Source organism: Melopsittacus undulatus, chromosome 20, assembly GCF_012275295.1.
Source record: "Melopsittacus undulatus isolate bMelUnd1 chromosome 20, bMelUnd1.mat.Z, whole genome shotgun sequence".
In the NCBI taxonomy this organism is placed as follows: Eukaryota; Metazoa; Chordata; class Aves; order Psittaciformes; family Psittaculidae; genus Melopsittacus; species Melopsittacus undulatus.
In genome coordinates this window covers 1318691-1336116 of record NC_047546.1, presented here as the reverse complement: position 1 = coordinate 1336116, position 17426 = coordinate 1318691, and the positions used below count along the sequence as shown (strand labels likewise).

Below are 17426 nucleotides of genomic sequence, written 5' to 3'. Positions count from 1 at the left end.
GGAGGGGCGGAGTTAGCGGGGAGGGGCGGGGCTGGCGCTGCTCACTGCCTGCCGGCCGCGGAGGGGGGGATTGAAGGGGTGGTTGTGGTGGTGACGGGAAGAGGTTGAAGGGGGTGTGGGTGTTGAGGGGGTGTCGTGGGGGGGGGAACACCTCGTGTACCTCGTGTGCGTGCGCAGGGCGGTGTTTGCGGGTGCACGGGGGTGTAAACACGGTCACACACACACAACAACAACACCACACCCCCCCCGGAACGAAGTGCGCCCTTCCGCCGCCCAGTGCGCACGCTCGGCAACGCCCCGCGGTTGCCAGGGAACAGGGGTGGGGAAGGGGCGCGTTGCTATGGCGACGGCTGGAGGCCGCCGAGCGGAGCGGGATGGTGAGTGCGGCCTGCGCCGGTACCGCCGGTACCGAACCCGGTACCAAACCCGGCACTACCGGTACCACCGGTACCACCGGTACCAAACCCGGTACTAAACCCGATACCAAACCCGGTACCACCGGTACAACCGGTACCACCGGTACCAAACCCGGTACTAAACCCGATACCAAACCCGGTACCACCGGTACAACCGGTACCAAACCCGGTACTAAACCCGATACCAAACCCGATACCACCGGTACAACCGGTACCAAACCCGGTACTACCGGTACAACCGGTACCACCGGTACCAAACCCGGTACTAAACCCGGTACCAAACTCTGTACCAAACCCGGTACCACCGGTACCAAACCCGGTACCAAACCCGGCACTACCGGTACCACCGGTACCAAACCCGTTACCAAACCCGGTACCACTGGTACCACCGGTACCAAACCCGGTACCAAACCCGGTACTACCGGTACCACCGGTACCAAACCCGGTACCAAACCCGGTACCACCGGTACCAAACCCGGTATCAAAGCCGGTACCACCGGTACCACTGGTACCCATCACCCCCGGTACCACCATTACCACCGGTACCCATCACCCCCGGTACCCTCTCCCCGCAGCCCACCAGCATCCCGGCACCCCGCAGCCGGTACCGCACGAAGGCTCAGAGCTCCACAGCGGAGGATGAGCTGCTGTTCGGGAAGAAGCAGGTAAGAGCCCCGGGATACCGGGATGGGGGGGGCACCACCGGCTGCTTGCCCCCAAACACACAGGGCAGGGTCTCATCCTGCCCCGCTCACAGCATCCCCTCCATAATCCATGTTCCCAAAGCTCCCGGATAAGGGATGCGGCCGCAGCCCCTCTCTGGGGTCGGGATTCTGCTGTGGGACCCCTGTGGGAATGCATGGAAGCCATCCCAAGCCCCATCCTTTCCTGGGGTGGTTTGGTGGTCAGTGAGGGGCAGGAGGAGCCAGGCTCTGTTCCCTGGTTCTAGCACATGGGACATAAGGAAAACCCTTGGAGCAAGGGCTGGAAGCTTCCAGAGCAGCTCCTTGCCAGCATTCCATAGACTTTCATCAGGGAGCTATGAGATTGGTCCCTCTGGAGTCTCTGACCTCTTGGCTGGGTGCCCTGGGCTGAGATAAACAGAGCCCAGCTCCTTCCTCCCATGCTCGGGGGGGGGAAGCTCCCTCCCCACAGCAGGACCAGGGTGCACAGGGGTGAGGACGATGGAGTTTGGTTTGTCCTTGCCCCCATTATCACCCTATGGTGCTCTCCTTGGGGTTTATGGCTGCGGCTCTCCCCACCCTTCACAGGATGCAAGGTCCAAGGTTTGCCCTGTCTTGCACTGGGAAAACACTTCCAGTTCCCACTCCCACATTGAGGAGGTGGAGTGGGGCCAGAGAAGGGCAATGGGATGGAGCAGGGGCTGGAGCATGAGGGATGGGGGAGCTGGGGGGTTCCAATAGCTCCCTATAGGAGCATGGAGCCAGGAGGGTCTGGGCTCTGCTCCCAAGGAACAAGGGATGGGACAAGAGGGAACAGCCTCAAGCTGCACCAGGGCAGGTTCAGATGGAGCTGAGGACCAATTCCTGCCCCACAGGGTGCTCAGCATCAGAACAGGGCTGCAGACACCATCCCTGGTGCTCACACCCCCTCAGTGCCATGGGGCAGTGATGGGAATGGTTGGACTCGGTGCTTGTCCCTCTTTGTGCCTTTAATTTCCTCTTCTGGGCCTTATCGCCTGGAACAAATCAGTCCAAAGAGGCTTTGCCAAACCCCCTTTGGCTCTGCAGAGGAGGGGAAGGAAGCGTGCAATGAGGATTACCTCCGCTCCCAACTGGAGCTTGGGAGCGTTCCCACAGCAAGCCCTGGGCAGGTTTGGGATCAGCTCTTATCTCCGAGGCCTTGGAGGCAGCCTGATTAATCCCTGCCATTAATCCAGCCCTTGTCCCAGGCTCCAGGGGCAGCATGTGGCTGTTCCAGCCCCGTTATCGCTGTTTGCACCGGGTGTGCCAGGGCCAAACCCCTTAATCCAACACCTCCTGCTCGGGGCCCGTGAGGAGCTGCTCCAGCATCACCGCAGTGCCTAAAGGGGAACCAGGAGAGGGGCTTGGGATGAGGATGCAGGGATGGGACAATGGGAATGGCTTGAACCTGCCCGAGGGGAGACTGAGCTGAGCTCTGAGGCAGAAGCTGTTCCCTGGGAGGGTGCTGAGGCGCTGGCACAGGGTGCCCAGAGCAGCTGTGGCTGCCCCATCCCTGGCAGTGCTCAAGGCCAGGTTGGACACATCCTGCTCCATGGAAGGGGTCCCTGCCCATGGCTTTGGATGAGCTTTAAGCTCCCTTCCCACCCAAACCATTCCAGGATTCCAAGGGCTGCTGCCGGCAGTGGGATTTGGGCCAGCAGGGCTTTAAACGGGAATTCCAGTGGAAAGCTCGTGCCTGCTCCGGAGCCTATGGATGGGCTCAGGGAACCCATCCTGCCCTTGGGAAGCCGAGCGGGGTCCCCCGCAGCCGGTGACTCCTCACTAGGTGGCAGCCTCGGCCCGAGCAAAGGCACTGGCACCAGTCCCGGCCCTACTGGGAGGACTGGTTCCTGCCCTTTGCTCCCTGCCAGTGACTGCCCTGCAAGGCCAGGCCTTGAGCTGTTCCTTGTCCCCTTCCCCACCAGCTCCCAGGGACGTTGGGGTCCTTTTGGGGCCGGTTTCCACCCAGTTCTGCCCAGTTCCATGGGGCTCAGCAGGACGGAGGTGCTGGGGCTGTGATGGGTGAGGGTTTGCCCTGAGCAGGCAGCAATGGGCTCCTCGGCCCCACCAGCTCCAGGTGGGACCCAACACCAGTAAACCCAGTGCCGTGGGGTGGATTTGGTTCCCCCCATGTCCCCATCAGCCCTTCAGAGGCCAAAACCCCCTTCCCATGGCCACGCAGCACCGGTGCTGCGAGAGGGTCTTGGAGCCCAGGAGCAGCAGCAGGAGTAAACCTGGAGTAAATCCCATCTTTCCTCGCAGCCGTCGCGCCCCGACAGCCCCATTGTGCTCCTTAGGGATGTGAGGACAGCTCCCAAAGCGCTGTCCCTCAGCAGGTACAAGCCCAAGACCACCCTCATCATCACCAAGGACTTCATCCGGGAGCTCATGTAAGTCAGTGCCTGAGCAGCAGGTCGGGAGGAGCTTCTGTGGCTCCATGCGTGGAGCTCGGGAATGTTTTGGTGCAGGAGGGATGGGCACTGAATCATCCGAAAACCCATAAAACCCCAACATAAAGCTCCCCAGCAGCTGGAAAACCTCCTTCTGGGCTCCTCGTGGGCTCCTGCATCCCCATCCCAAGCATCCCTGTTGGAATTCAGCAGAGGAGCCCCAAGAGCTCTGTGTTTCCCTATGGGGCTGCTTTATAAGCTCAAGAACCCCCTTAATCACTGCCCCCCACACTGAAACCTGCAGCACAGAACGAGAGCAGGGCCCTTATCCCAGCAGCTCCGGTTCAGGCTCATTTGAAGCTCAGATCCCCTCTTTGCTGCTGTTTGGAGCCAGATTCATCTTTGCCTCCTGTTTTGGACCTTCCACCCGATGCTCTCCCCGCACTGAGCGCTCAGGCTCAGGATTTGGGCTTTGCTCTGAGCTTTGGAGGCTTTTCCTTTCCCGTTCCCCTCTGAACCCGGTGCCAAAGCCAAGAACCTGATCCCAACCCCAAGAACCTGATCCCAGCCCCAAAGCTCGACGGGAACTGTTTGTGCTGGTGCAATTCCTGAAAGTCAGGGCCCAGCCATCCCATCTCACCCAAGGACGGCCGAGCAAAGCAGCGGCCCAATGTGTCATTACATTTATTAGTGCCGTTGTGACCATTCTCCAAGCGTCCTGGAATGCGATGCTGTGATGCAGCTGGGGAGCGATCATTATGCAGGTATCTGTTCCTATTCACCAGGGTGGATGAAAGGTGACACGCAATCATCATGAGTAAATTCTTAGTCCTGAACAGCTTCAAAGTGCTCCATGCATTTGGTTAATGGACGCTCCGGCACCGCACGCGTCACCATGGTACCTGAGTAATGCAGAGAGTCATTACCTGCTTCCAGCTGCCCGTGTTATTATCCACATTTTTACAAGGAGGGAAATGGGGGCACCGGCAGCTTCGGTGTTTTCCTCCAAACCACAGCCTGAGTCACGGGCAGGGTTGGTGGCTCGGCGCTGTCCTGGTGTGCCGGTGGCAGGGCACTGGGTGCCCCATGGTTGGGGCAGTGCTTCCTCCTCTCATCCCAGCTGCATTCCTGGCTGCACAGACTCCAAGCCAAGCGGCTGCCAACGGGCTGAGTGGCCCCAAACAGGGGGAGAAGGCACCTTCAGCTCCCCCCACATCAATAGAGGTTTCAATGCAGCACATGGGAGCAGTGAAGGGATGGAGAAAGGGGAGGGGGGGGAGGATATTCCCAAAGGAAGACTGGAAAAGTCAAGCTGGGCTGAAGGATGTTGGGTGTCCTGCTCCTGGATGTTCTGGGGTGTCCTGTCCCCCTGTGCATCACAGCTTTCCCTCCACTTTCCATTGCCCCCATGACAGGGAGAGCAGGGATCCCACAGCCTGGCTGCTTCCTGCATTGCTCCAGGGTGACTCCCATCCTGGTCCAGGGCAGCCCAGGAAGGGAATGGGGGGATCTCCTCACTGTGCCTGCTCTTTGTCCCCATCCCAGCACCCCCAGGGAGAAGCCCCCAGCATCCCTCATCATGGCTCCCGAGGACTTCCAGCGCATTAAAGCAGCAGCTCAAGTGCTGAGCAAGGAGGAGCGGGAGGCCAGACTGGCAGCCCTCAAAGCAGCCAAGGAGGCCGCTCTCGTAGGCATCCCCTGTTCTCCTGCCCTTTCCTGTCCTTCCCCCCTGCTCCTGGGCTCTGGAGGGAGGTGGATATCAGCCTCATGGCCCTGGAGCTCCCAGCTCCATCCCTTGGTCACCCCCGTTTTGGTGTGCCCAAAGCTGCACCTCTCATGTCCCTGGGTGGGAAGGGAGCCCCAGAGGCTGGGATGAAGCCTCTGCACTGCCACAAGGGCAGGATTGGTGCGGGACGGGGATGCCCCTCGGCTCCGTGCCGGGATGTGGGGTCCAGGCTTTGGGTACCAGGGAACAAGCAGGATGAGCTCTGTCCCATTAGGAGGCATCAAACCAGCGCAAGGCAGCAGCAGAGCAGGCAGCAGTGGAGCAGAAGCAGACAGGGAAGCTGGAGGAGCTGGAAGAGGCAGCAAAGGAGCAGGCCCAGCACGTGCTGCAGAGGGCAAACAGGATGCGCATGGAGCAGCAGGATGAGATCAAGGAGTTCAGTGAGGTGGGGACGAGCAAACCCTGCCCAGAGCCTTCCTCTCCTTCCCCCCCCTCCTCATCCGTGTGTCCGTCCATGTCCGGCTGGGAGAGCAGGAGAGCCCTTGTCCCCACAGCTGCTCCTCGGTGCCAAGTGCCACATGATCCGCGACGCACAGATCCTGGAGAAACGGCTCATTGCCAAGGAGCTGGATGAGGAGGAGAAGCGCCTGGACCACATGATGGAGGTGGAGAGGAGGAAGGCTGAGGAGATGCAGGAGGAGCTGGAGCGCAGGAGGAAGCAGGAGCTGCTCAGGTCTGTAAAGGGCATTCACACCACGGTGGGAGCAGGCAGCAGCTGATGCTGTGGTGACATTCCCACTCTTGGGAATGGGACAGAGCCCAAGGGAACCTCCTGCTCCTTCCTTCCCAGAGGGAGGCAGGAGCTGGTGAGGCAGATGGAGCAGAACGCGGAGGAGCGGGTGCTGAGGGCCGAGCAGAGGGAGCAGGAGGCACAGGAGATGCGGCAGCACCTGGAGCGGATGAAGCTGGAGGATCTGAAGGTGCAACCCCAGGGAGCAGCAGGGGCTGGGGCTGGATTTGTGCCTTGGAAGGGGCCTGGTGCTCAGCCTCTGTTCCCAGGACATGGAGCGGAGGCAGGAGCAGCACAGGCAGATCCAGGCTGAGATCAAACGCGTCAACACCGAGAACCAGAAGCTCAAGGCAGAGCAGCAGGAGCTGGAGCGGCTGGAGGACGAGCGGGTGCTCGAGTACCAGAGGCAGAAGCTGGTGAGAGGCCTTGGCCACAGGGCCCTGCTCTGGGTGCTGCCAGGAGCACCCACGAGGCTCTGACCCATCCAGGAGCGCGAGGCCAAGCTGGAAGCTGAGCAGGAGCAAATCCGTGTGGAGAAGGAGAAGGAGCTGGCGCGGCTGAGGGCCATGCAGGAGAGGGCCCAGGACCACCAGGCAGAGCGAGTGAGTGGCTGCCTCCTTCATCCTCCTCCTCTCCATCACCATCACCATCACCCTCCTCCTCTCCATCACCATCACCCTCCTCCTCTCCATCACCATCACCCTCCTCCTCTCCATCACCATCACCATCCCCATCACCCTCCTCCTCTCCATCACCATCCCCATCACCCTCTTCCTCTCCATCACCATCACCATCACCCTCCTCCTCTCCATCACCATCCCCATCACCCTCCTCCTCTCCATCACCATCACCATCATCATCCCCACTGTCCCCTCGCCCAGGACGCCCTGAGAGCCAAGCGCATCCAGGAGGCTGCGGAGCGCGAGTGGCGGCGCAAGGAGATGGAGCTGGCGCGGCAGAAGGTGGAGGCCGAGGAGCAGCTCCGGCAGAGCCGCCGGGAGCAGATGGCACAGCAGGAGCGAGCCAGGGCCGTGCAGGCACAGCAGGAGCGCCATGAGTTCCAGCGGCTCCTCCGGTGCGCAGGATGGACCCCGGTGCTCGGTGCGGCTGAGCCGGGTAACCCACAGCACATCCCCCGTGTCCCACAGGCTGCAGCGGGAGCAGATGGAGAAGGAGAAGGCCGAGGAGCAGCGGAAGGCAGCCGAGCGCCAGGCTCACGCCAGAGCCGTGCGGCTCCAGGTGCGGCAGCGGCAGCAGGAGCTGGCGCAGGAGCGAGCGGCTGCCTTCGAGGAGGCTCAGCGCCGGCAGGAGGAGGCTCAGCGCCGCAGCCGCAGCATCGCCCGCTTCAAGCAGCAGAAGCTGCAGGAGCTCAGGTGATGCCCACAGGGCTGGAGCCTGGACAAGAGAAGGCTCCTGAAGGGGAGACCTGAGAGCAGCTCCAGTGCCTAAAGGGGCTGCAGGAAACCTGGAGAGGGGCTTGGGATGAGGATGCAGGGATGGGACAATGGGAATGGCTTGAACCTGCCCGAGGGGAGGCTGAGCTGAGCTCTGAGGCAGAAGCTGTTCCCTGTGAGGGTGCTGAGGCACTGGCACAGGGTGCCCAGAGAAGCTGTGGCTGCCCCATCCCTGGCAGTGCTCAAGGCCAGGTTGGACACAGGGATTGGAGCAGCTGCTCCAGTGGAGGGGTCCCTGCCCATGGAGCTGGATGAGCTTTAAGCTCCCTTCCCACCCAAAGCGTTCTGTGATTCCATGTACTGTGTATCCCTACAGCTTTCCTGGCTTCTCACCACCTCCTAGCTCCCTTTCCATCCTCATCTAAGAGGATCCACTCTGATCCTGACTCTGATGCTTTCTTTCCTCTGCAGAGACTCTGGTGTGCCCGAGAAGTTCTGTGCCCAAGTGCAGCTCAGGGACCAGCACCGAACCATCGTCGCCTCAGGCCGGGCCCGGCGCGGCGTGGGGCCAGGCTCCACCAGGGCACTGATGCTTTCTTAGGCTGTTTCCTACCAATAGAGATGTTTATGAGCAGCCGGTGTCTTTCACCCTCCTCTCAATGGGGGTTTTGGGGTCAGGAGCTGCCCGTGGGGCTGGAGTAGCTCAAAGGCTCATTGCCCAACTCCCAGGACCAAGGGCACCTCTTGCCCGTCTCCATGGGCAGAGCTCTTGGATGCACCCATGTCCTTGCAAGGGGCAGGAGCCCCCAACCTTGGGTGTCTCCAGGAGCCAGGCAGGCTCTTCCCCACCCCCAGCCCTGCCTGGCCCTGGCAGTGCCACCACGTCCCCATCGCATCACCCCCAGGCCCTGTGGCCGTGCCAAAGCACAGAGCATGATGCAAACCCTTCGCATCCACTGTGCTCTGGGCCCTGGTGCTTCCGAGGGCCGAGGAGTGGCTCTGAGTAATTGCTCTGAGTGGCAGCTGAGCAATAACGAGAGCGGCACAAGGGAACGTGCCCCGGGCTCGGAGCCGCCTCCGTGGCCTCTCACCGGCCCTTCCCCGGCCGCTGGGAGCCGGGCTCCCATCCATGTCACCGGGATGCAGAGTCCGTCCCGTCCATCCCGTTCCCCCCCATCCCCGACCCACGGCCCCGGCAGCAGGAACCGGAGCTGCCCCGGGGCCAGGCCGAGCTCCGGGGCCCCGAAATCACAGACGCGGCTCCACACGTGCCCAGAGCCCGGCCCGGACCCGGCCGCGCTGAGCTCAGCTCCGGGCCAGGAACTGGAGCAGCTCCTGGCCCCGGGCAGTGTTGGCGGAGGCTGCACCGGGCGGTGGAGCCGGCCCGGGCGGTCCGGACAGGGGAAGGGCCGAGCTGCCCTCGGGGCACGGCACGGGGAGACCGGCACGGCCGGGACAGGGACGGCAGCGCCCGCAGCGGAGCAGGCGTGAGCCGGCCCCTCCATCGGGGACAAACATCCCTGTCCCCTCCATCCATGGACAAGTGTCTCTGTCACATCCATCCATAGCCAAACATCCCTGTGCCCTCCATTTACAGCCAAACATCCCTGTCCCCTTCATCCGGGGCCAAACATCCCTTTCCTCCCATCCAGAACCAAACATCTCTGTCCCCTTCATCCATGGACAAGTATCCCTGTCCCCTCCATTCACAGCCAAACATCCCTGTCCCCTCCATTCATAGCCAAACATCCCTGTCCTCTCCATCCGGGGACAAACATCCCTGTCCCCTCCATCCATGGACAAGTGTCTCTGTTCCCTCCATCCAGAACCAGACATCCCTGTCACATCCATCCATAGCCAAGCATCCAAGTCCGCTCCATCCATGGGCAAGTGTCTCTGTCCCCTCCATTCATAGCCAAGCATCCCTGTCCCCTTCATCCATGGGCAAGTGTCCCTGTCACATCCATTCATAGACAAGCACCCCTGTCATTTCCATCCATGGCCAGGAATCCCTGTTCCCTACATTCACAGCCAAACATCCCTGTCCCCTCCATCTAGGGCCAAACATTCCTGTCCCCTCCATCCATAGACAAGCATCACTGTCCCTTCCATCCATGGCCAGATATCCCTGTTCCCTTCATCCATGGCTAGATATCACATCCGTGGGCAAACATCCCTGTCCCTTCCATCAATGGACAAGAATCCCTGTCCCCTCCGTCCATGGATAAGAATCCCTGTCCCCTCCATCCATGGACAAGCATCCCTGTCACATCCATTCATAGCCAAGTGTCCCTGTCTCCTTCACCTCTGTCCCAGCATCCCTGTCCCCAGCTCCTGCCCTCAGCTCCCAGCTACCCCTGGTGCTGGCATGCCACCACATTCCCATGCCACCATGTCCCTATGCCACCACACATCTGTGCCACTATGTCTCTGTCCCACCATGTCCCTGTGCCACCACATCCCCACGCCATGAGCCGTGGCCTGGAGCCTCAGCCACATCTCCACATGTATCTCATCAGTGGCACAAACACGTCCTTGGTGGGTGTCATGGTCCCACATGGCTGCCGCATTCCTGTGCCCTCTGGCCAAGGGGCAGGACCAGAGGAGGGATCCACAGGATCTTAACCCAGGGTCAAACCCCACATTTAACCTCCAATTGCCCCAAATCCTTCCCTAAGACCACAACCTCTTTGGGGACCTTCACTTTGCCACTTCCAAGCCAAAACGATGCTCCCACAGCATCCCCTTTTCCCACCAGGATAACCATCCACAGGGTCCACCGACCGGGATGAGCCGGTCCCACCCCCCCCCCCCCCATCACCTTGCCCATCACTGCATCCCTATGGATGGGCTCCCCCACCACGGCCACGGTTAATTAGGGGGTAGGGAGTGGAGCAGGGCGGCAGCTCACGCAGAGCTTGGAGCCACTCAGTCATCCCAAAGGCATCCACCCCACAGGGAGGAGCGCCCGGGCCCAGCATGTAAAAGCGGCCCCGAGCGGCCCCGCTGCCCGTCGCCTGCTGCCGCCTGCTCCCGTTCCTCCTCAGCACCCGCACGGCTGCAGCGTCATGGCAGAGCCCGGCGCCAGCCTGCTCCTGCTCCTGGCTCTCATGCCAGGTACGGCTCCCGCAGGGATGCCCTTGAGGATGGAGGGGACCCCAAGGGTGCTGGATGCAGCACAGCACCCCCCGTGTTGGTCCCTTTGTCAGCCCCAGCAGGATGGGTCCCCGCTCGCCGTGGGTCGGGGGTTGCTGGATGTGGGGCGCTGTGGGGCCGGTGCCGACGGGTGCTGTTCTCTCCCCAGCTCTGCTCCTGGCTGTCAGGATCAACAGCAAGGGCCGGGAGGTGCTGTACCTGGCCAAGGGTGACTCGGTGAAGTTGGGCTGCCCCTATGTGCTCGAACCCGAAGACAACGGTCCCCAGGGCGTGGGCATCGAGTGGATCCAGATCACGCCCGAGCGCACCGGCCCCGAGAACGTGGTGAGTGTCCGCGGTGCCAGCGGCTGCCGACCCCACGGGAGGAACGGCTGCGATGGAGCGGGAGGGACCGGGAGGGACCGGGAGGGACAGGGAAGGTCCGGAAGGTCTGGATGGACCAGACAGGGTCTGACAGAGCCAGGCAGGGCAGGACTGGAAAGGCAGGGAAGGACTGGAAGGACTGGGATGGACCTGGAAGGGGAGGGATGGACCAGGTGAGACCGGGATGGACCAGGCAAGGTCCAACAGAGCCGGGCAGGGCAGGTGAGGACTGGAAGGACATGGCAGGACTGGAAAGGCAGGTAAGGACTGGAAGGGCAGGGATGGACCAGGCAGGACAAGGATGCACCAGGTCAGACCGGGACGGACCAGGCAGTGTCCGGCACAGCCGGGCAGGCACCGGGCAGTGCCTTTCCCCCCCTCAACCTTCCACCTTTGTGCTGCCCCATCGGGACCACCCCTGCTCATCCCCCCCCTCTTCTCTGCTTCCCCCCCCCAGTTCCTGTCCTACCAAGACCACCACGTGAACTACGGCAGCGGTTCGGGGCTGCAGGACCGCGTGGCCTTCGTGCAGACCGACCCCAGCCAACACGATGCCTCCATCCGCCTGGCGGACCTACAGGTGTCGGACACAGGCACCTACCAGTGCCGGGTGAAGAAGAACACCGTGGCCGTGCACGAGGTCATCGTCACCGTGCAGGGTCAGTGTCACCCCACACACACACACCCCAATGTCACCGGTGTCCCCTCTGCCCCATGGTGACCGTGTCCCTGTGTCCGCAGAGAAACCGGTTACCCCGCAGTGCTGGACCGAGGGGGAGCAGATCGAGGGCGGCAGTGTCCTCCTGCGGTGCTACAGCCGCGGGGGCAGCTCCCCCCTCGCCTACCAATGGGCAAAGCTGGCGGATGGATACGGCGGCGGCCGCCTGCCCTCCGGTACCATCCAAGGTGGGTGCTGTGGGGCTGAGATCCTCCCCATACACAGCCCCGGGGGGCTCCGATAGGTGCTATGGGGCTGAGATCCCCCCCATGCGCAGCCCCGGGGGGTTCCCATGGGTGCTGTGGGGCTGAGTTCCCCCCCATGCACAGCCCCGGGGGGCTCCGATAGGTGCTATGGGGCTGAGTTCCCCCCCATGCACAGCCCAGTGGGACTCCCATGGGTGCTGGGGATGCTCATGGGTGAGTTCCTATGGGTGCTCATGTACGTTCTTGGCTACGGGGGAGAGGACGCCTGCCCTCTGGCACCACCCAAGGTGGGTGCTATGGGGCTGAGCCCCGTGGGGCTCCCATGGGTGCAAGGGATGCTCATGGTGCCGGTGGGGAGCTCCTCTGGGTGCTCTGCGTGTTCATGGCCATATCTCTGATGGGTACAGGGGATGCTCACAGGTGCTGGTGGGGCTGAACCCCCCCATGGCACAGCCCCGGGTGCTCCCATGGGTGCAGGGGCTGCTCATGGCTCCTTTGGGTGCCCATGTGTGTTCATGGCCGTGACTCCCATGGGTGCTCATGGCTCCTTTGGGTGCCCATGTGTGTCATGGCCGTGACTCCCATGTGTTGCTCACGGCTCCGGTGCTGAGCTCCCGTTCCTGCCCCCGTGCCCGGGGCTCGGGCGCTGACGGCTCCGCCTGTCCCGGCTGCAGGACGAGCTCCCGGGGACCTGTTCATCCGGAGCCTGTCCGAGGCTCACGCCGGCGTCTACCAGTGCCGAGTCACCAACCGCGTGGGGTACTCGGTGTGTCAGCTCAACCTCAGCCCGGCTGCAAGTGAGTGTGGGACGGGAACGGGGATGGGGACGGGAACGGGGACGGGAACGGGGATGGGGACGTGAACGGGAATGGGGACGGGAACAGGGATGAGGACGGGAATGGGGATGGGAATGGGGACGGGAACGGGGATGGGGACGGGAACGGGAATGGGGACGCGGTGCTCAGTGGCAGCCGGTGCGGAGGCCGGCGGTGACAGGCTGTGGTCCCACCGTAGGGGGGCGGCAGGCAGGCATCATCGTGGGCTCCATCCTGGGCTCGCTCCTGCTCCTGAGTCTCCCTGCGCTGCTCATCTGGGCGCTGATCTGCCGGTACCGGAGGAAGGAATGCCAGAGAGCCTGCAGCGACTGCCGGTGAGCGGGGCACGGGGGGGGCACCGGGGGGGGCAGCGGGGGGGCAGCGGCACCGGGGGGGGCACCGGGAGCGGGTGCCGCTGGATGAGCATCACTGCGGTCTGCGGGTATCAGTGGGCACTGAGGCGAAACAGGGTGCTGCTGGCATCACTTGGGTCTATGGGGCATCGCTGGGCACTGAGGAGGGCTGATGGGTGCTACTGGGTGATGCCAGGCATCACCTGGATCTATGGGGCATCACTGGGCACTGAGAAGGGCTGATGGGTGCTACTGGGTGCTGATGGGCACTACTTGGATCTATGGGGCATCATTGGGCATTGAGGAGGGCTGATAGGTGCTACTGGGCGCTGCCAGGCACCACAGGGACCACCAGGCACTACTGAATGCAGCCGGGCATCCCTGGGCTCTATGGAGCATCACCAGGCACCGATGGTGCCACCAAACAACAAGGACACCCCGGGCACCGGTGGCTGTCACCGGGCTCCGGTGTGGACCCCGTTGAGCGCTGACGCTTCCCCCCGTCCCCATCCAATCCAACCCCATAGGAGCAGCACGGGCGGCACCATGACCCGGCCCTGCAACGTCTGCGCCCACCACAGCTACTCGCCCCACGGCATCAGCTACATGCAGTGCCAGCACGGCGATGGCGACGAGAGAGCGGCCGCCCTCATCTGCAATGAGGGCATCCGGCACCAGGTCACCTGCCCGGCGCTGTAACCATCACCATCACCAGCACCACATCCCACCGGCCCCAGCCCCGTCCAGCACCAGCCCCGCACCGATTCGGCACCAGCCCCGCACCGATTCGGCTCCGCTGCGGGAGCATTGAAGTCGGGAATCCCGGAGCCTCCGCTCGGCTCCGTTTGGGTTTCCTTTAACGTTTTATTGGCTATTTTGCCCCGTTTTTTACGTCCCCCCCCCCCCCGGCTCCACCGCAGCCGGACCAAGCGCTTGTGGTGTCGGGCGGCCCCGAATCGCCCTGGGAAGGGGGGGGGGAAGGGGGGAGGAGTCTCCCGGTGGCCCCCCCACCCTCACATTGGCTTTAGCAAGCGGGTGTCTCCGGTGAGGAGCCGCCACCGGCACCGGCATTGGCAAAAGGCACCAGGAAAAGACAAAACGGAACGAAATTAATCGGGAAAAGAAATAAAGTCAAAGTGAATCCAGAGGCGGCGTGGGCAGAGTGTCCCCGTGTATCCCGGTGTATCCCGGTGTATCCCGGTGTGTTCCGGTGTATCCCGGTGTGTTCCGGTGTATCCCGGTGTATCCCGGTGTGTTCCGGTGTATCCCGGTGTATCCCGGTGTGTCCCGGTGTGTCCTGGTGTGTTCCGGTGTGTTCCGGTGTATCCCGGTGTATCCCGGTGTGTTCCGGTGTATCCCGGTGTATCCCGGTGTGTCCCGGTGTGTCCCGGTGTGTCCTGGTGTGTTCCGGTGTGTTCCGGTGTATCCCGGTGTATCCCGGTGTGTTCCGGTGTATCCCGGTGTATCCCGGTGTGTCCCGGTGTATCCCGGTGTGTTCCGGTGTATCCCGGTGTGTCCTGGTGTGTTCCGGTGTGTTCCGGTGTATGCCGGTGTATCCCGGTGTGTCCCGGTGTATCCCGGAGTGTCCAGTGTATTCCGGTGTGTCCCGGTGTGTCCGGGGTATCCCAGTGTATCCCGGTGTGTCCGGAGTGTCCTGGTGTATCCCAGTGTGTCTCGGTGTGTTCCGATGTGTTCCAGTGTGTCTGGAGTGTCCTGGTGTATCCCACTGTGTCCAGTGCATCCCAGTGTGTTCCGGTGTGTCCCGGTGTGTTCCACTCTGTCCGGAGTGTCCTTGTGTATCCCAGTGTGTCCGGGGTATCCCAGTGTATCCCGGTGTGTCCGGAGTGTCCTGGTATATCCCAGTGTGTCCCGATGTGTTCCGGTGTGTTCCAGTGTGTCAGGAGTGTCCAGTGCATCACAGCGTGTCCGAAGTGTCCCAGTGTATCCCAGAGTGTCGCACATCCCCCTCACCTCACCCTAACCCTAACCCTAACCCTAACCCATACCTGGCCCCGTGCACCCCAAACCTGACCTAAACCTGATCCTAACCCTAAGCCTGTCCCCGTGGGGGGGCAGCTCCAGGTCAACCCCACCCCCCCCCAAACAGCCTTGACTCTGCCATAAACCCAGCCTCAGAACCGGCTCAGCCTGACCCTGAGCCCAAGCCCCATCCTAACACTGACCCTAATGGGGGGGCTGCCCCTTGCCCCCCCCCAGACCCTAAACCTGACCCTGACCCTAATGGGGGGGCTGCCCCTTGCCACCCCCCCCAGACCCTAAACCTGACTCTGACCCTAATGGGGGGGCTGCCCCTTGCACCCCCCCAGACCCTAAGCCCGAGCTTGGGGTCGGCAGAGCCTGACCCATACAATGGGGGGGCAATGGGGGAGGACGACACCAATATCGGTAATGGGGGGGGGAGGCGCTGAACCCCCCCCGCCGGCAGCGCCCGATGCGTCCGCCAGGGGGCGCGCAAGCGCAGCTCGCGTCGCCGTTGCCAGGAGACGGAGCGCGAGGGTGATGGCGGAGGGATACGGAGCGGGGCAGGTGGGGGGGGGACCAAAACCGGGGGTAAGGGGGGGGGTAATGGGGGTTAATGAGGGGCAATGAGGGGCAATGGGGGGCAATGGGGGCTAATGAGGGGCAATGAGGGGCAATGGGGGGCAATGGGGGGTAATGGGGGTAATGGGGGTTAATGAGGGGCAATGAGGGGCAATAGGGGGCAATGGGGGCTAATGAGGGGCAATGAGGGGCAATGGGGGGTAATGAGGGGTAATGAGGGTCAATGGGGGGTAATGGGGGTAATGAGGGGTAATGAGGGGCAATGGGGGGTAATGGGGGTTAATGGGGGGTAATGGGGGCAATGGGGGGCAATGGGGGGTAATGGGGGTTAATGGGGGGTAATGGGGGCAATGAGGGGCAATGGGGGTAATGGGGGTTAATGGGGGGTAATGGGGGCAATGAGGGGCAATGGGGGGTAATGGGAGGTAATGGGGGCTAATGAGGGGCAATGGGGGGTAATGGGGGGTAATGAGGGGTAATGAGGGGCAATGGGGGGTAATGGGAGGTAATGGGGGCTAATGAGGGGCAATGGGGGGTAATGGGGGGTAATGGGGGACACCGGAGGGTACCGGGGCTCTGGGGGGTCCCGTCCGCTGCCCGGCCCCCCTCTCTCGCAGTACGAGGACGCGTTCAGCCCCCCCCGCCTGCAGAACTGGAGTGTGCCCCTGCCAGGCCCGAAGGTGCCCCCTGACCCCCCCCCCCAGGCACGGGGACCCCCCCCGGAACCCCCCGGACCCGGTCCTGGCCCCCCCATCCTCCCCCAGCCCCATCCGGAGACCCTGGCACCCCCCAGCCCCATCCTGGAGCCCCCCCAGCTCCATCCGAGCCCCCCCCAGCCCCACCTGGTGCCCCTGGACCCCCCCGCTCTGCCCCAGACCCTTCATAAACCCCCCCCCCGGTCCCGGACCACCCCTTTGGGCCCCCCCATCCCCAGAATGGGCCCCCTCGAGGCTCCCCAGCCCCATCCTGGACCCCCGGGACCCTCCCAGTCCCAGCTTGACCCCCCCTAAGCCCCCAGCTCTGGCCAGGACCCCCCCCCAACTGCCCCATCCCCAACATGGTCCCTTTGAGACCCCCCCAAGACCCCTTTAGCCCAGACCTAACCCTGCCCCCCCCAACCTCGCCCTCATCCCCCCCATTCCCAGCCCCCCAAGCATTCAGAGGGCTCCACACCCATCATCGCCAATGACCGAGGGCATCTGCTCCCCTCCGTACCCCGCTCCCAGGTGAGCCATAAACACCCATGGGGATCCCCCCAACCCAGCACCCATTGGGTGCTCCCTGGGGCCCCCTCTGCCCCTCTGCTCCCCCCTCAGGCCTCCCCATGGGGCTCGTTCGTGGGGACGTGGGAGATGCCGTCGAGGATCCCACCTGCGCGGCTGGACCTGACTGCGCGTTCGGCCGCGGCCGCGGATCGGCTCCTGCAGCACCTGCATCAGTGCTCGGTGCTGAGCAGCGCCCGCAACGGGCTCCGCACCCGCATCACGGGCACGGTGCGAGCCCCGCACCCCCCCCCGGACACCGGCTCTTCCCGTCGGGATGCGGCTCCTGCAGCAGAATCCAGCAGGAGGAGCTCAGTGTCCGATCCGCTTCCAGAGGGAACCGGTCGGGAATGCGGCCGGTGCTGATGGCAACGGGATCCTGGAGCTCCCAGCGCCCCCTTCCCATCCCGGGCTTCAATCCCGACCCCCCGGGCACGTCCCTGCAGCCCTGGATCCATGAGGAAAAGGCCTCCACCCGCAGGAGTGAGGAAGGGGTGGAAGGAGCCGGTGCCCTGGTTTAAAGGCATTGGGATAAGGGGTTTAAAACAGCACTAATAAATGCTGGTGTTCA

At 63.1% G+C, this 17426-nt stretch overlaps 3 protein-coding genes across 4 annotated transcripts; all 3 read left to right on the top strand.

The window, feature by feature from the left end:
• Positions 1 to 320: 320 nt before the first annotated feature.
• On the top strand, positions 321 to 8046 carry CFAP45 (cilia and flagella associated protein 45). Its single transcript, XM_034071276.1, has 12 exons — positions 321 to 377; positions 992 to 1081; positions 3383 to 3510; positions 5056 to 5197; positions 5511 to 5681; positions 5791 to 5969; positions 6087 to 6216; positions 6296 to 6442; positions 6515 to 6628; positions 6908 to 7101; positions 7175 to 7399; positions 7892 to 8046. The coding sequence occupies exons 1-12, from the start codon at positions 375 to 377 to the stop codon at positions 8019 to 8021; spliced, it is 1653 nt and encodes a 550-aa protein (XP_033927167.1). The 5' UTR covers positions 321 to 374; the 3' UTR covers positions 8022 to 8046.
• A 2337-nt stretch (positions 8047 to 10383) lies between these two features.
• On the top strand, positions 10384 to 14178 carry VSIG8 (V-set and immunoglobulin domain containing 8). 2 transcript variants are annotated; one of them, XM_034071233.1, is made up of 7 exons: positions 10384 to 10537; positions 10725 to 10900; positions 11397 to 11598; positions 11681 to 11845; positions 12538 to 12660; positions 12878 to 13013; positions 13559 to 14178. In XM_034071233.1, exons 1-7 carry the CDS (start codon positions 10489 to 10491, stop codon positions 13728 to 13730), a joined length of 1023 nt encoding a protein of 340 aa, XP_033927124.1. In that variant the 5' UTR covers positions 10384 to 10488; the 3' UTR covers positions 13731 to 14178. The 2 variants fall into 2 exon arrangements, with proteins under 2 accessions (XP_033927124.1, XP_033927123.1); XM_034071232.1 differs by having other exon boundaries at positions 12860 to 13013.
• Positions 14179 to 16141: 1963 nt separating this feature from the next.
• CFAP126 (cilia and flagella associated protein 126) lies at positions 16142 to 17423 on the top strand. Its single transcript, XM_034071327.1, has 3 exons — positions 16142 to 16273; positions 16739 to 16819; positions 16910 to 17423. Exons 1-3 carry the CDS (start codon positions 16142 to 16144, stop codon positions 17219 to 17221), a joined length of 525 nt encoding a protein of 174 aa, XP_033927218.1. The 3' UTR covers positions 17222 to 17423.
• Positions 17424 to 17426: the final 3 nt, after the last annotated feature.

Excerpts from the sequence above, each read along its gene's own strand:
- CFAP45 (XM_034071276.1), top strand. Across the intron at positions 5,198-5,510 it reads CAGCCAAGGAGGCCGCTCTC|GAGGCATCAAACCAGCGCAA; the intron begins GTAGGCATCCCC and ends CTGTCCCATTAG. Across the intron at positions 6,217-6,295 it reads TGAAGCTGGAGGATCTGAAG|GACATGGAGCGGAGGCAGGA; the intron begins GTGCAACCCCAG and ends CTCTGTTCCCAG.
- VSIG8 (XM_034071232.1), top strand. The coding sequence starts at position 10,489 with ATGGCAGAGCCCGGCGCCAGCCTGCTCCTGCTCCTGGCTCTCATGCCA. Across the intron at positions 10,901-11,396 it reads GCACCGGCCCCGAGAACGTG|TTCCTGTCCTACCAAGACCA; the intron begins GTGAGTGTCCGC and ends TCCCCCCCCCAG. Across the intron at positions 12,661-12,859 it reads CAACCTCAGCCCGGCTGCAA|GCTGTGGTCCCACCGTAGGG; the intron begins GTGAGTGTGGGA and ends CGGCGGTGACAG.
- CFAP126 (XM_034071327.1), top strand. The coding sequence starts at position 16,142 with ATGGGGGACACCGGAGGGTACCGGGGCTCTGGGGGGTCCCGTCCGCTG. Across the intron at positions 16,274-16,738 it reads TGCCCCTGCCAGGCCCGAAG|CCCCCCAAGCATTCAGAGGG; the intron begins GTGCCCCCTGAC and ends CCCCATTCCCAG. Across the intron at positions 16,820-16,909 it reads CCTCCGTACCCCGCTCCCAG|GCCTCCCCATGGGGCTCGTT; the intron begins GTGAGCCATAAA and ends CTCCCCCCTCAG.